The 18373-nt window shown below is 36.9% G+C and overlaps 2 protein-coding genes across 3 annotated transcripts in view; one reads left to right on the top strand and one right to left on the bottom strand.

Annotated features, from left to right (window-relative positions):
- The window catches only part of LOC149793316 (glutathione hydrolase 1 proenzyme-like), a 114114-nt gene extending 101934 nt beyond the window's left edge, over window positions 1-12180 (top strand). The window contains exon 12 of the mRNA XM_089967283.1: window positions 11232-12180. Within this exon, the coding sequence (XP_089823409.1) occupies window positions 11232-11300 (69 nt within the window). The 3' untranslated portion in view covers window positions 11301-12180. The remainder of the gene's footprint in view (window positions 1-11231) is intronic.
- Window positions 12181-13015: 835 nt separating this feature from the next.
- The window catches only part of LOC149793315 (cyclin-dependent kinases regulatory subunit 1-like), a 31129-nt gene continuing 25771 nt past the window's right edge, over window positions 13016-18373 (bottom strand). For both annotated transcript variants that reach the window (XM_089967284.1, XM_089967285.1), the window contains exon 4: window positions 13016-17941. In XM_089967284.1, the coding sequence (XP_089823410.1) occupies window positions 17847-17941 (95 nt within the window). In that variant the 3' untranslated portion in view covers window positions 13016-17846. The remainder of the gene's footprint in view (window positions 17942-18373) is intronic.

Here is an 18373-nt window from a genome sequence, read left to right as displayed (position 1 = left end):
TGTGAGATGGAAAAACTCAGCCACCTGAAATGGACTTTAATTCACACCGTCTAGCAGAAACTTGGAGGAGGTGGAAACAGACTTTGCAGTTTTACTTAGACGTTGCGCTTGCAGATAAAGAAGACAAAGAAAAATTCAGTGCTTTCCTATTTATTATTGGTCAGGATGGTAGAGACATTTACATTTGAGGCCAATGAAGCTGAAAAAATTGCTCCACTTATCAAGAAGTTTGAGGACTATTGCAGTCCAAAGCAGAACATTACAGTAGAAAGGCACAGATTCAATACAAGAATCCAACAAAAGAATGAAACCATTGACCAATATACAACTGAACTTAAACTGATTGCAAAGAACTGCAAATTTGAAAATCTACAGGATGAAATGATTAGAGATAGAATTGTCAGTGGGACTAATTCTGAAAAAGTAAAAGAACGACTTTTATGAGTTCAACTGACATTACAAAAAGCACTGGCTATTTGCAGAGCAGACGAAGAATCCAAAAAGCAGATTCAAAGTATGCAAAGTATTCAAAAGTTCATGGTGTGAAAATGAAGAAAAAAGAAAATGAAAATGGCACAACCAAAGAAAGTGGAAATGTTATATATGAAATCAGACTCCAGATTATTCAACTGTGGTAAATGTGGCAAATTACATGCAAAAGGCAGGTGTCCAGCTTATGGAAAAACTTGCTACAGGTGTCAAAACAGCATCATTTTCTGAAATGCTTCAAGAAAAAACGGGTGCATGGCATGCAAGAATACTCAAGTGAAGAGGAAGAAACATCTTTTGTAGGAACAGTGACAAAGGCAAACAATGAAATCAGTGACAAAGAATGCTACATCACTCTGACTCTTCATGGTACTGATGTCGAATTTAAAATTGATACCGTCTCGCAAGTAAACGTCATTACAAATCACATTTTTGAAACAATGAACATTGACAACGTTGAAGTAAAACCAACCAAGACCTGTCTCACAAGCTACTCGGGTGACAAACTAATTGTCATAGGCAAATGCAAATTAAACTGCATGAATCAAGAACTTGATTTTTATATCACAAAAACAAACCAACCACCTATTCTTGGGTTCAAAGTGTCTCAGGATTTTTACTTAAAACAAATAGTTGGCAGTGTTCACAGGAATAAGGACAATCATATCGTGTAAGAATTTCGTGTGTTCAAAGGTCTAGGATGCCTGAAACAGAAATATCATATTGCAGTTGACAAAAGTGTGAAACCTGTCATCAATTCACCAAGGAAGGTTCCTACAGCTTTACGAGAACCACTTAAATCAACTTTGGAAGAGATGGATTGGAAAAATGTAATACGTAAAGTAGATGAACCAACAGAAAGGGTCAGTTCATTAGTAGTTACTGAAAAACCCAAGTTGGGAACACTACGAATTTGTCTAGATCTGAGACACTTGAATCAAGCTACCAAGTGAGAGCATTATCAACTTCTACAATTGAAGATATAACCACAAGGATGACTGACACTAAGGTTTTCTCCAAACTAGATGCCAATCATGGTTACTGGCAAATACCCATGGATGAAGAAAGCCAGTTATTGACAACATTTAACACCCCGTTTGGTAGATATTGCCACCCGTGACTGCCTTTTGGTATTAAATCTGCTCAAGAAGTGTTCCAGAAACACATGGCACAGTGTTTTGAGGACCTGCCTGGGGTGGAGACTGAAATAGATGACATAATTGTTTGGGTAACTTCAAAGGAAGTTCATGATGGAAAACAGACCGAGATGCCAGGAAATAAATCTGACACTGAATTTGGAAAAATGCCTATTTGGACTTACAGAAGTGTACTATGTGGGACACATATTGACAGCTTCAGGTATTAAACCTGACCCTGAAAAATAGCTATCACAGAAATGCCCACTCCAACGGACAAGAAAGGAATTGAAAGATACTGGGTACAGTCAACTACCAAGCGAAATTTGTCACAAATATATCTACAATGACAGAGCCAATCAGAGCACTTTTGAAAAGTGAAACTGAGTTTGTTTGGGAAACTGCACAGAAACATGCATTTGAAGAGATCAAAGAGTTTCTAAGCAAAGAACCTGTGTTGAAGTACTTCGATGTTAAGAAGCCTGTCATTGTTAGTTGTGATGCATCAAAATCAGGACTTGGAGCAGTGCTGATGCAGTAAGGGTAAGGCATTTGCATCAAGGTCTTTGACAGATGCAGAAACAAGGTATGCACAGATTGAGAAAGAACTGCTTGCTGTGTTATTTGGTCTTGAAAGATTTAATCAATATACTTATGGTCGTCAAGCATAAGTTGAATCGGATCATAAACCTCTGGAATCAATCCTCAAAAAACCTCTATCTACCGCACCGCCTAGACTTCACAGAATGCTTTTAAGACTGCAGAAGTAGTTTTGAATTAACATATTGTGCAGGAAAACAGTTAATTGTAGCAGATAACATTGTCGAGAGCATACAGATGAACACATCTGAGATGAACATGGATAGTAAAATTGTATGCTATGTGCACATGATCATGTCAAATGTACAGATTGCAGATACACAGTTAGAAGCAATAAGGAATGGAACTAAGCATGATAATAAAATGACAAAATTACAAGAAATGTTTCAAAAGGGAAGGCCAAATGATAAGCATCTTGTACGTTTTGAAATCAGAAATTTCTGGAACTGCAGAGATGAACTTTAAGAAATGGACAGATTAGTTCTAAAAGGAGAGAAGCTTGTAATACCAGATGCTCTTAACCGATTCAGCCCCGATCCCGTCTGTAGGCGTGATGAGGCTGTACCCTACTTCAAAGCCCTGCAGCATCGAGGCCATTTAAGATAGACCAACGTGGGTGGTATTAAAAAAAAGCAGACAGATATAGCTCTAAAATGGTAGCAAATAATCTGGAAGTTCTAGTTGCACTACAAAATACAGAGAGAAAAAGCTCATTTTTTGGACCCGGTTTTTTTTCACCCAAAATTCGCTCGAGATCGGAATGCGATTTTGTGTCCGGATTTTAGACCTTTTGGCCTCAGATCTAAGGCATACCGGTCTTAACTGAACACAGACAGGTGAACCTTTGCAAAAACTAGGATAAGGTGGGCATTTGGAATAAATTGCGTTCTCCATACGAAAATGATGGGTCTATTAAGCAAAAAAAAAAAAAAAAAAAAAAAAAAGAACTCCAACTTTTACCCTTCTGCTCATGCGCAAGCAAAATAACCAATGGAAATTGATGTTTCTAATACAACTAGGCATTATTCTCATGGATAATCTGTTGAAAACCGCTGTATTACGATGTGTTCAGAAATAGCACCCCAAATCTCGTTCCTACGCACATTTCAGACAAAAATGACAAAAACCTCTGGGGCCGAATGAGTTAATGGGTGAATTTTCGTGACATCACTAAATCGGAATATTACTTATTTATTTCATCATTTGTGAATCAGTATGGCAGATAAGTTACAAAAAGAGCCATTCTTTGACAATTTCTAAGAAATTTCCATAAACTTGATTAACCGATTCAGCCCCGATCCCGTCTGTAGGCGTGATGAGGCTGTACCCTACTTCAAAGCCCTGCAGCATCGAGGCCATTTAAGATAGACCAACGTGGGTGGTATTAAAAAAAAGCAGACAGATATAGCTCTAAAATGGTAGCAAATAATCTGGAAGTTCTAGTTGCACTACAAAATACAGAGAGAAAAAGCTCATTTTTTGGACCCGGTTTTTTTTTCACCCAAAATTCGCTCGAGATCGGAATGCGATTTTGTGTCCGGATTTTAGACCTTTTGGCCTCAGATCTAAGGCATACCGGTCTTAACTGAACACAGACAGGTGAACCTTTGCAAAAACTAGGATAAGGTGGGCATTTGGAATAAATTGCGTTCTCCATACGAAAATGATGGGTCTAGTAAGCAAAAAAAAAAAAAAAAAAAAAAAAAAGAACTCCAACTTTTACCCTTCTGCTCATGCGCAAGCAAAATAACCAATGGAAATTGATGTTTCTAATACAACTAGGCATTATTCTCATGGATAATCTGTTGAAAACCGCTGTATTACGATGTGTTCAGAAATAGCACCCCAAATCTCGTTCCTACGCACATTTCAGACAAAAATGACAAAAACCTCTGGGGCCGAATGAGTTAAGAAAGAAATGCTAAAAGAGTTGCACAAAAGTCATATGGGCATTGAGAAGACAAAGCAAAGAGCAAGAGACATTATGTATTGGCCTGGCATGAATGCACAAATTGCCAACACAGTATCGAATTGTTCTACTTTCCAAGAATAAAGTAAGTAAAATAAAAAAGAACCATTGTTGTCTACACAGCCTACTGCACCATGGGAATTGGTTGGAACAGGTTATGTGGAATAATTACAACTATGTCTTGATAGTAGACTGTTGCTCCAGATATTATGAAGTTGCCAAGTTAGAAAATACATGAGCAAGCACGATAATCATACACACAAAGTCAGTTTTTGCAAGACATGGAATACCACGAGAAGTAAGGAGTGATAATGGACCACAGTTCTCCTCAGTCAGTTTGCAAAAACCTGGGGATTCAAACACACTACGTCAAGTCCCAAGTATCCATAGTCTAATGTTTTAGCAGAAAGAACCATTCAAACTGTCAAAGGAATTCTCAATAAGGCAAAGAGAGATGGAAAAGATCCATATTTATTGATACTGGAGTATCGAAATACACCAGTTGATGCTATAGGCACAAATACTGATGAGTCGAAGACTTCGATCGACTTTACCTACAACCAACATGCAGCTACATCCGCAAGTAATAAAACAGAGAAACCTAAAGTGGAAACTGGGTGAAAAGAAAAATCAGCAAAGACACAGTATGACAAAATAGCTAAAGAGCTTCCAAATCTGACTTCTGGAGACAAAGTTAGAATCAGAAGACAAGATCTTTGGGAACCAGCTGTAGTCGTCAGAAAAAGTAGCACTCCAAGGTCATATGATGTGAAAACCCAGGATGGTGCTATATACAGGAGAAACTGAAGACATCTGTTACATACAAAAGAGACATTACCAGAGATATATGATACATATGAAGATACCAAAAAGGAGGTCACTGAACTGAATGACAAGATGCCATTAGTCATCAATGAGCCAAACCAGACAGGAGAGATTCGAACAAGGAGTGGATGTCTAATAAAAAAGCCTGCAAGATACAGATTTTGTTAAATGGACTTGATCATTTTTCTCAATTACAAAAATTGTATCTTGTGAATATTAGAAACTGAAGTGTTTAAGGGCATAATAACACATCTGTTATGTCACATCAGTTTATATGCAGTGATAACAACTATATTGCAGAACAAAATATTAGGACTATAGGTGACAATGCCAATATATCACTATGTACAGTATTTGTTTTCATGAGTGTAAGAATGATTGTGAGTGTCATAGGACTAGAACTTAGTTTTAATTACAATTAGTAGAACTTTTACAACTCACCAGAAACTCTTGAAATACATATATATTCGTGTGTAAAATAGAACTTTGTCAAGTAATATGTTTACAAATTTATTAAAAAGAAAAGGAGAAATGAATATGTGAATTTAAAAGAAAAGCACAAAATTCATTTTTAGGGGAAGTTGTGGTAATATATGGTATTAATATTCTGTTGCTACAAATGGTCCGACAGTTACAGGTCACCTAAGGTCAGCTCCAGGCTCTCACTCAGTTGTAACCCTATATGCCTTGTGAGAACATTAGCGTGAGAAACTAGTGTGTGTGGGTATTCTCTGTTAACTTTGGAGTCAGTTGAACCTAGCCATTAAAATAGTTGTTATTTAGCAAAACATAACCAGCCAAAGCCACCACTCTGCAGCAAGAAATCAACAATATTCACCAGAGTCGGGCAGTACAAATCGTTTGCATTGTAAATTCTCGGGGGTTTTATCCAAGGCTGTTTCTGGTTCTGAAGCCAATGACACAATAAACCTTTTCATGGACCTATTTGTCCTCAATTAATTTATTCGTGCCTGTTGGTTCACGATGGAAACACCACAAGAGGTTCTAAATGCCATCTGGGATTGAGACTATGCAATCATAGTGTACTTGCAAGTCATGTATCTTTATGTCCTTATTCATGACTTCCTTAAGTTTCAGCAATTTGTTGTTGTTGCTGTAGGGTTTAACGCCATTTTTCAGCACAAGATAGGCTATACATGGTAGCCAGTATAAATGGTGGAGAAAGAACCCAGGAAAACCCTGGAAGGAACCACCAACCCACGAGAAACTACTGGCAAGCTTTCTCACATACCCACATTGACCGAACCCAAGACTTTAACCATATGAACAGAGGTGAGATGGCAATGCTACATAATGGTGAGCACTCTAGACTACTCGGTCACTTTGGGCCCCTCCTGTGATTTGCATACAAAGATAAAATGTTTACCAGTTGATGGCACTCCCAATTCACTCAACATCATTCCCTGGATTTCACGACGAAAATGATAAACATATTAAATTTTCATTGTGTATTTAAAAATAGGTTCCATATGGCTATGTTTCATGATATAAAAATCTCACTGGCCAATTTGATTTTCGTTAATGCTTAACTCGCAAATTTTGACTGTACCCAAAAGGTAGACTACATATATTGTTGTACAAGTTATGTTTATTCACATCATGCAGGTTGTAAAGAGCTCAAAGGTCATTATTTAGATGCCCCAAGAAGTGCATACAGCAAAATCAATGTTAAAGTAGGTTTACATTTTTGGATGAAATGAACCGAAAGGTGTGATCCAGTACAGTCTGGTTTGAATGTTGTGCACTGTGATGTCATAATGAAAGCAATGCATATTGATAAACAAATTCATACTACCCTGTACTGTGACAATTCCACTTGATGTGCCCTTTTCTTGACCCATGTTAGGTCATAGACACCATTGTGGCAGACCGTAGAGATTGATAAATTTCATCTTGAAGTTTCTTGATGACAGCTAAGGTGCAGAATTTTCAATATTAATCAGGATTAACAGACTTTGGTCAAAGAAAATTAGTGTTAAAATTTAAAATAACAATTTACATTAAATTTAAAATGAGTAAATGTGCATACATGACCCGTATGACTATATACTATGTGTGTACACCACAACATTCAATTTCGACCACACATCGTTTGAACTAGTCCAAACCACACTCACAATGGATCAAAGGTCAGTCCATTTTTTCTGCCTATACTGCCATCCTCCTAGTAGAAAAAAAAAGCTGACTGAATCTCTCTTTTTGGAGCAGTTTCCGAATCTCCTGGAGTTTGGAAATTCGATGGGTGGCAACCTGATTATTCTTGGAGATTTCAACTTTCACTTTGACTGTCCTGGAAACCCAAACACATCAAAACTCATAGACTCCATTAATGGCTTCAACCTCAAACAGTCAGTTAATCAACCCACCTATAAACATGGTCACATTTTAGACTGGATTCTTCATAGACCTGATGATAACATTCTACGGTCCTCCCTGGTATCCCATGATCTTGCATCAGATCACCTCTGCATTATATGCCATCTTGACTTATCAGTCCCTGACCCTCCACCTTTAGCTGCTACTAAGAGAAACCTCTGTATGATAAATAGAACCAAACTAATGCATGACATCCAAGCAAACCTAACAACTTGCTTACCTCCTACTGCAGAACAACTCGATAACTGCCTGCGTTTATTGCTCGACAAACATGCCCCAGCTACCAAGTGCAGAGTATCAATTCAAAAGGGTTCTTCATAGTATAGCAGTGTTAGTGACCAGCTTCGCACTGCTAAAAGAGACCGCCATAAAGCTGCAAGGCTTTGACTTTCCTCCAGACTCACTATTCATAAGCAAATGTATGAAGCCGCTAAGAAGAATGTCACAAATATAGTCCATGCAGCGAAATCAGCACACTACACTACTAAGATGATGGAAAGTTCCAGCTGCAAAGAGCTCTTTGAGATTACTAACAAGCTAATGTCAAGGAACAAATCTACACTTCCAACTACCCTCTCTCCAGTCGACCTTCCGGACATGTTTGCAAATTTCTTCCGTGACAAAGTACAAATCATTAGAGATAAGCTTGACACCACAATTTCAACTGACTCGTCGTCACCATACAGCTGGGATACAGAATTTGAGTGGCAACCATTTGCAGCATCTGAACCTGCCTCTATGGATTTCGTACGTACAATCATGATGAAGAGTGCACCAAAGTCATGTGAACTTGATCCAATTCCAACATCACTGCTGCTTGAGTGCTTAGATCCAGTATTGCCTCCACTAACTGATGTTATTAATACCTCTCTCTCATCAGGGGAATTCCCATCATTTTTCAAATTGCCGTTGTAAAGCCTCTGCTGAAGAAACCAACACTAGACCATAACGATTTAAAGAACTACTACCCAGTTTCTAATCTACCATTCATATAAAAAATCTTAGAAAAGGTTGTTCTATCCCAGCGTGTATCTCATCTGAATTCAAAGTCTTTTTAGCAATGTACAATCTGCATATCGCCCTTGCCACAGTACTGAAACTACTCTTCTAAACGTAGTTAATGACATTCTCTCTGCTTTGGATAGCGGAAAGATTACAGTCCTCATCCTCCTTGATTTGTCTGCAGCATTTGACACATTAGACCATGATATATTACTTCACCATCTCCAGCATGTATTTGGCATTCATGATACAGCCTTACTGTGGTTCAAGTCCTCCTTGGTCAACAGGACACAAATTGTGTATGCAAATGGAATACACTCCAGCCCAGTTGATCTATGTTGTGGTGTTCCACAGGGGTCTGTTCTTGGACCTGTTCTCTTCATTCTATACACTCAGCCACTCTGAAGTGTCATAGATCATCATCCAGTGTCTCACCAACTGTACGATGATGACACTCAAATATACAAATCTAGCCACCCATCTGAAGTTGATGCTACCATCCAAGGTGTAGAGAGGTGCATTTCTGATGTGAAATCATGGATGACATGTAACAAGCTGCAGATGAATGATGATAAAATGGAGGCCATTCTGATTACAACACAAAGACTTTCTCATGCACATCCTGTACCTCAAACAATAAATATCAGCAACACCAACATTAAATTCACACAATCAGTACCAAACCTAGGTGTTACATAGCTGCCAACCTTCCAGGCTCATAATTAGTGAAAATAGGGATAAAAAGTCGTGAATTTGGACATGAATTCGTGAAAAATACCATGACAATAACTCCATCCACTCTGACCACTCCGACCATCAATACTACACTATATCAAGTTCGCAAAATAAATATAAAACACTACACATATGCACAAATATTTATTTATCAAGGCATTATACTGTGGCAGACTTGAACTTCCTCAACTGCTTGATCGTAAATTTGTTTTCTAAACAGTTCCGACTTATTACCTGCAGGTTGATGTTGGGGACTAAAATTGCTGACAAATTTTCTGCAGCTTAGGAGGCCCTAAAATCTGTCTTATTTTTCCTCACTAAAGAAAATACTCTTATGCTGTCACTGTTGCTGTGAGTAATGCACAGGAACTGCAGCATTTTCGGTTCTTCCACAAGAAAAAAAGCGATTTTCGAGTCCGGGAACATTTGTCAGAACAAATGTTTAGCATGGTCTCCAGCTGATAAAGGTAGATTGCGTTCGACAAGAAAACTCACAAATAATGCTTCAGCGTTGGTAGCCTGCAGGTCTTCCGCAAATGGTTTAAAATATTCCAGAGATGAAATCTGCGAATTCTTAATTTTCCCGACTTCGACGTGTTTTTTTTTTTGCAACCGACATTCTTCCTCACATCGTCTCTGCGATGACAAACTGAGCGCAAAAAGCATGAATGAATGTCAATGTTTAATGGCAGAATGCACGGCCAATTTTTTTATTCCAAATTAAACTTCACTTTTTGAGTAATACATTTCTTTTTCCTTGGTGGTGAAGACATTTTCAAAATCTTACATGCGAGGCTGAACGGTAACTCAAATCAGTGTTTTGACGCATGCGTGGAGCAAATTTCCGGTTAAGCCCCAGTTTCTCTCAAAAGCATTTGTAAAACTACCCTTATACATATAGATTAAAAGAGGCTAAAATGCTTGCTACCGGGCCAACTGTACTAATCGGCTATAGATCTACTAATATCGTGACCAGCAGCACCGGACCGTTTCAGCAACTGCGAATATCACGACTAGCGCTTAACGGGAAATCGGTTATTTTATTAAAGATTTAAAACAATTGAGGATTGGAAAATTCATGAATTTTTGGCTTACGGCGTGAATCCGTGAATCGCTAAAAAAAGTCGTGAAATTCACACCAAATTCGTGAGGGTTGGCAGCTATGATGTTACTCTGGACAGTACTCTCACACTGCACCAACATATCACAAACATATGCAAGACTGCGTATCTTGAGCTGAGACGTATCGGCTCCATTCGCAAATATCTTTCAGTTGATGCCACTAAAACACTTGTGTGTTCATTAGTACTTTCAAGACTAGACTATTGTAACTCAATTCTGTATGGTTCATCTCAATATCTACTCCAAAAACTTCAAAACACAGCTGCTCGGATCATACTTAGATTACCACGATCAGGGCACACCTCCCCGCTGCTCTGTACCCTATACTGGCTATCCAGTCGATCCAGAATCAAACACAAAATTTGTTTTTTGTGCTACGTTTCACTGATGGACTCTAGTCCAACATACATATCCGACCTCACCCATGTGTACACACCAGCAAGATACTTACGCTCCTCTTCTGACAATCGTATACTCATTATTCCCACTATGAAAACGAAGTCATATGGACAGCGTTCTTTTGCATACCAGGGTCCAGCAACGTGGAATGAATTGCCCACTGAACTTAGATACAAAGACAGAGATCCCATTATAGAGTGCTCTCAAAACTCACTTATTTTGACTGCAAGAACAAACTTAAAGACCTAATAATGTTTCCCACCTTAAATATTCTCAGCATGGGGTTTTTTACGTTTTCTAATTTCATTGTTTGTGTTTGTAATCATATCATTATATATGTTTTTTGTCTTATATGTGTTGTCTAATGTTGTATTGCGCTTAGAGCTTCTAAAGATTAGGCGATATACAAAGTCCTCATTATTATTATTATTACGTGTGTGTGTGTGTATGACATACGACAGTGCGAAGTCTCCTAAGTATTGTTTTCTTTGAAAGTGTGTTAAATGCTTGAAAGAAAACATATTTGGTCTACTTTTTATTTAAATCTGTATTTTCAGTTGCTTTTGTGTGCTAACCTATTTACCTGGAAAGCCCCAGTAAAAAGTCAGCTAAATGGAATGATGTAGTTTAGCTCACACCTTTGCAAGAAAACTTCAGTCTGCCCACTGCTTATTCTGAGAAGTGTTTTTTACCTGGTGACTTATTTATAATCCATCCAGATATGCAGGTTTAATAGAACGAAACACCCCATCAGATCAATGCTGCTGAAAAAAGATCCCCATTTTTTGGAAAGGAGTGGGAGCAGGATTTCTGCTGCCAGGCTTACCAAGTCATTTACACATGATTTTTCCCACTTGGGGGAAAAGGAGTGGGAGCAAGTAATCAGGACAAGATGGCCTTCTGATTCTATTGTCCTTTGTAAGATCTTTGAGATCAAGGGTTTCAGGGGATAAGCATACATGGCCATACCGTTCCAATCTGTGGAAAGAGTTTCAACTGCCCAGACCCTGAGATCTGCACAGTTACTGGAGACAGAAAGATTGTGACCAAATAGATCCATGAATGTTTGGCCACAGAAGATACAGATTCAATGAAGTACCAAGGAGTGAATCTACCATTTGGTTTGAATTATATGATTCCCAAGAAACAACTTTGTTAATCCAGTAAGCCTGCCTGGAATGTGATGGATCTGAGTATGGTTTTGTGGGCGATAACACCACCTGAGAAAATTCCAAACCACAAGGCAAAAATCTTGTCCCCCCCCCCCCCAATTTAAAAAAAATTAATTTCTTGTTTTAGCTGATGCATATTTTTTTCATCGAAGGACCACTGAGTCAGAATGAATGTGTTCTTATTGATAGTTATTATTACACATTTGGTAATTTTGGTTTCTTGAGGAAAATACTATTTGACTATGGTGATAATGATTATGATAAAAATTGTTTACAGTAAGTACTGTTTTGATTTTTGTTTTGTTTGATTTATTAAAGATGTCTGTTATTATTACCATAAGGTTGTTGTTCTTTTGTGTTTTAATGCATTTTCTCAACACTAGATCAGCTATACATGCCAGCTTGCATAACTAGTTGAGGAAGAACCAGAAAAAACCACAGTAAGAAACACCAACCCATGGAAAGCTACTGGCAGCTTTCACCAGAGACTCAAACCCAGCTTGGACAGATGAGATGTCACCAATCGGCAATGGCAAGCACTTTAGACTACTTGGCCACCTGGGGCCCCTTATTTTTGGAGTGAAAATATCGAGATTATCACATGTAAACCATAACCTTAACTTATCTTTATTAACATCAATATATTCTATATCAGACTGGAATGGAATACCCTGATGAACATCAGCACCTGACCCTGACATAAGAACCATAATGGAAGCTTGTACAGATTATGATGTCATAACTTGAAGACAATCACTAACTACATCATATATATAACTATGATATCAGGCATTCTGGACTGACCTGTGCATGTAAGTTGTGATAGGTTCTTCATCTATTTGACACTGGTGAGTGATGGCATCAGGCTGAATGGAATTATTAAAGCTACCATGCCTTCTTGGATCCAAATTATGCATGGACTGCTTTGTGGCCATAGTGACCTGGGCACAACTATGGCACTATACTTGGTTGGGCCCCTCATTCTTAAACTAGTATCCTGCTATTGAAATGGGATATGTGATATGGATCATTGGAAGTATTCTCCTCAAGCATCAATGCAGGCTTGGTTGGATTTGGCATTGACTATGTGAGGTAGTAATCATACTTCTACGGTAGTATGATTGGATAACGTATTTGAAGTCATAATGCAAAAACAACCAACAAAATCAGAACTGCTAAAATTGTATTAAAAGTACTTAGCAAACAAAAAGCACTGATCCACAGGAATAACATGACATATTCTATCAGTCTGTACATTTTCTTACACTGGGTAAGATTTTCAAACTAATGCAGCTTGTCATGTACATTTAACTGAAAACATAAAAATAAATTACACTATTAAAAAATGTCATTTTATTTATTTTGTGATAAATACAGAGGAAAAACATTGCTTTTTTGCCACTAAACTAACGCACTTTAGAATGAATTTTTTTCCATGGAATTCAACCCATAACCTGCTTAGCTTCCTGTCACAAAAATGGGGAAAAAAGGTTCATCCTAAAGATGAATTTTAGCATACTGTATATTAATTGTATAGTTCAAGCTTGTCGAACAAAAATGGAGTGTAATCTTTTACCAAGTAGACTTAACAAGTGCATTTAAAGAATTGAAACACATTTAGTGTTTATTGATGCAGTGTCAATTAATGTATTTGTGATTTTGAGAAAATTACGTTTAGTTTTCTGTCAGAATGTAAACTCAATGATCGGGCAAGGTCTCCTACTGTTTCCACAAAATAATTGGGTCTTTCAAATTTGTGGGCTTAGCAACAACAAAATATAAGAAAACTTATTCAATCACAAAAGTTTAGCAAGTCTGACAGTTAAGAGAAAACAGAAGAATTTAAAACGAAGCTTGCAGGAGAATAGAAAATAGAAATATTTTGTACTTAAACCGAGATAAAAAAAAGTTTCAGGGTTGGTATGTAGGTATATATTGAACAAAAGTACATTTCAAGCTAGTCAAGTTTGGTACATCTGAAATTTTTCAAAGATTATTTAATAAAATGAAAAATAATAATTACAAACCTCAATTATACAAAACAAAGTGCCTAATGATTTTAGACAGGAACAAGAATTCTGACTTTAAATAAATTAAATATACTTTACAGTAGACAATGGCCAACACAACCATAATTCCTGTACAAATTAATTTTTAAATTTTCAAGTCATGGTTGGTAATATTCAACTGGGTATTGTGAGTAAAACTGGTAGCATGCTATACTTGGACTTATTCTGTCCTATATGAATGAAGATGAATTTTGCAGAATACAATTTATTTACCTGCTCTGTCATGGCATAATTAAAATGCCTTGCAACATAGCTAGAGCTATAAAAGTAGCTTACTATTACCTATTGAGTTACATGACTACACACAAAAGTGTCTCATAAACTAAGCCAGATGCAGAAAATAATGTAATCAATGCATGAAAACAGATCACCGACATATTTTCCCAGGTGAGTAATACTATCCAAGATGAAGGGGTCACTTATATCCATTCTTCCCTGGTGATTAATAACATCCAAGATGAAGTAGGTTACTGGCATCCAATTCACATGGTGAGTAATACCTTCCAAGATGGAGTAGGTTCCTGACATATATTTTTATATGGTAATACCATCCAAGATGAATATACCCATTTTCATCACTACATACAACAGACAAAATGAGCTCAATGCACAAACATGATCACTGGTGCATGCAAAATTTGTGACTTTCTTGTATGCAGTGATTAGTACTCTCTAAGACAAATACGCTCAAGTTTCATGACTATATATAAAACAGTGTCACAGCAACAATCTGTATGCAAAAACACAATGTTAATGCACACATCAACACCAACAACAATGACAACAATACTGTTGGAAAAGTGATCTAATATATTTCCTATAAGGTGAGACAAACATGCCTCTACCAAAAGGTAAAATGTTAACTTCAGGTAGTTTTACAAAGGCAATAATGATGAATAGAAAAAAAAGTTGATAACATAATTTAAAACTTGCAACAAGTGGGGAAAAAAGAAAAAACAAGGATGAAAATAACCATGGTTAGATATGTAAACTTATAAAATAAAATTAAAGCATAATCAATTAAGATAGTTCACACAAGCATGGCAAAAATCCAGCAGGCAGTACTATGGTCTATCACAAGTTTTATTTGAAATATCAACTTTATTACAATTTTGGGGAAAAACATGTAAATGCACTTTGGAAAATAAATGTGGAGAATATCATGGCTTTGACAAGATTGCACTTAATCATAAATCACTGAATTAACTTCTGGTCCTGTCTCCTATAAAAATGATTAAATCTTGAGGAAAAAAGCATGCAAGAGTATAATAACTTATTTTCTTGTCCAAGCATGGTAACATCAAAATCTCACAGGACTTAAATGATCCTTCAGTGTAAGCTTTTATCATTAATGTTGAGGTGATAAATTGTTACCCAGATAATTTCATTTGTTGTTTATTGATATTGATATAAGAGTTGCACTTAGAAAGAAAAAAAAAATCAAGCATTGCACTCTTGAAATGGGAGGTAACTACCTGTGTCTTCACAACAGGGCATTAGGCCACTAAAAATGAATCTAAAGTCTGTCAGTTTCTGATGAACGATACATGTTTAAATATGTTTTAGTTCCACTCAGAGTTACCTTTCCTGGAAATGGGTGTTGGCCATCTTTTAAATCAACTCTTTCTATCATTATTATTGATGGAAACATAAATTTATTACATATTTTAAGGCTTGACTATATAAAAATTAGAGCTAGTAGCAATGAATGCATTGCAAAATGGGCAGTGCTCTATACTGTTGGCTCAGGAGAGCTTTTAACATAAGAAATTCAGTTGAGAAACCAAAGTTTCGAGACTGGGTCATAACTTATCTAAATGATGATGTGAATGCTGCAAATCCAACTAATTCAGTGTCTCATCAATACAAGTGCACAACAACTTTGCTTGAAATGCTTTATTCCTAAGCAAAATTATGCTGTAGAGAACAAATATAAACAAATGGCAGCAGGGGGCATAGCTATTCTAAATGATAATGTGGAAAGATGGAAATCAAACTCATTGAAGCTCTCATCAGTCTGAAGCTATATGCTAATTATGTTGTTATCTAAAAAAAAATTGGTGAAGTTATCTTGTGGAGATCAAAATCAGAAGGATGAGCAATTCGGGGCCATAACTATTTTATGTAGACCGAACTAAGCCTATATGAGACACACGTTGATTTATGACACAAAATTCATACCAAACTGCATCAGAATATGTTGAATAGTTTGTGAGCTAGGCTGGTTACAAGCAGCATTCCATACAAGGACACGAACATGACTGTCAAGAGCCATAACTGTATCTAAAATGGAGTTCAGACAATCTACAAAAGTCACACATGGCCATGAGATAATATACACCAAATTGCATCGAAATATGTTGACTGGATCCCTAGCTATGCTGGTTACAAGGATCAACTGTAGTGGATATGTAATGTTGATAGAAAGTGGGCAATAACTCAAACCTCAGAAGATGAAACATTTCAAAGGCAAATCTACATGTAACAGGCAATTCGCCTACCATATGACTCCCTGTTATGTGTAAGGGTTGTATAACTATGCTGGTTAGAAGAAACATCCCATGTGAAGATATAAAGTTAATTGTCAATTGTTATCAATCTATCCAAAATTGAGGAGACAAAACAAAACCCAAATATGGGACATCTAGCACATGGACACCATTGTGTCAATGCATGAATGAGCTTCTAGGCCTATGAAAGAATGCAAACACCAAATTGTGTCATGGCACATCTAGGCCTAACAGACAAAGTACACACCAAACTGCATCAAAAGAAGGCATGTCTAGGCCTATGAGACAATGCACACACCAAATTGCATCAAAAGGCACAGCGAGGCCTATAATGTACAAACCAAACTGAATCAAAACAAGAAGTTACATCTAGGCCTATAGGACAATGTACACACCAGATTGTGTCAAAACATGCATGGTTCCTGAGCTATGCTGGTTACAAGAATCTGCCATATAGGAGATATGATATTGATGCAATAAGGACCATAACTCCAACAAAATGGTACCTGAAAAGACTAAACATTTAACAGGTATACCTACAATAAGCACTTCACCAACCAAATGGCAAAGAATTATGTGCAAGACTGCAGAGCTATGATGGTTGCAAGAAATTTGAGTGGATAGACAGAAGGACAGACAGGAAAAAGGTGATTACCACTGGACTCAATTTGATGTCAGGCCCTAAAAAAATTGACTAGCGTATCACATAGGTTAATATTCTACTTGTTAATCTTACAGTAACACCTTATGAAATCGCTAAAGACATAACATCTATGTTTTACATCATTTTATAAAAATCACTATACTACTCTGCAGTTTTATTAAATCAAATCCATATTTTTCATAACATGATAAACAGAATTTTAAATATGTACCAATTCTAAAAGAAATATACGAAAGTCTTAATTCCAGTTATTTGACTCATTTCACTATTTCATTTTAAGACCCTCTATATCTTGCATGGGTTGCACATAATACAATCATTATCCTATTTTTTCAAGACACACTAGGTTCCCATGTTATAAATGGGTAATGACTGGTGCAATTTTATTTTAGCTGTGTTTCTTATTAATGCTTGACCTTCAGTAGGCAAGTAGCAATTTCAAGGGAGGTAATTACTGTCTATACTCACCTATAAGTTGAGACAAACTAAACAAACTCAGATCTGCTATTGCATAATGTACTGGTAGAATTGGGGCTATGCAGTTTGTTAGGAGCTATCAGTGGAACACACAAAACAGACCCTGATCTACCAGAGTATTATGTAAAGACTGACCATTGTTTATGATGTTTACAGTTGGACTCAATTTATGAGTGAGCATATACGGCAAGAGAACTCATCATGTGATCTTAAAACTATCCATTACTGCTGATCAATGTTATGGCAACCCTTTTCTTCTGTATAGTAATTTTGTCCTCTCCTAGTGGGCAGGCACTTGCTGACCCAAAGAAGTGACGATGTTAGTTTGGTTCTGTTTCTGTGGCAGTGGTCGTCGAAACAACAGCACATGGGGCTCTGGAAAATCAAAATAATTTCCACTGATCATTAATGAACTATCACCAAATTATCTATCATCTCTGAACAGGAACAATTATATTGCTATAAATAACATAATTAAACAAAAACAAACAGATTTATAAAAAAGGAGTCAACCATACTAGTTTCAGCCCATTGTGTTACTTCAAGTAAGAAAAATTACCAGCTTTTTGCACTTAAAGACCGAGAGCATGGTTAATTTCTCCAGCAAGTTCATTTGAAAGTGTTTCAGTAAGAATAGTAGTTAATGTATGATGGAAACAATATATAACAAGAAAACTAGTGTGGCTGAATTGTAACCATGAACATGTGACTCCATGAGCAAAAGTGTCTGAGAAAATGACCAAAATGCAAACCCTAACCTAATGAAGTCAGCTCAATGCAGTGGTAAGTACAAATTACTGAACTATG

Source organism: Sinohyriopsis cumingii, chromosome 8 (genome assembly GCF_028554795.1).
Source record: "Sinohyriopsis cumingii isolate HCF-2022 chromosome 8, ASM2855479v2, whole genome shotgun sequence".
Lineage (NCBI taxonomy): Eukaryota > Metazoa > Mollusca > Bivalvia > Unionida > Unionidae > Sinohyriopsis > Sinohyriopsis cumingii.
The sequence above is the reverse complement of the archived record's forward strand: the minus strand, read 5'-3'. Positions and strand labels throughout refer to the sequence as shown.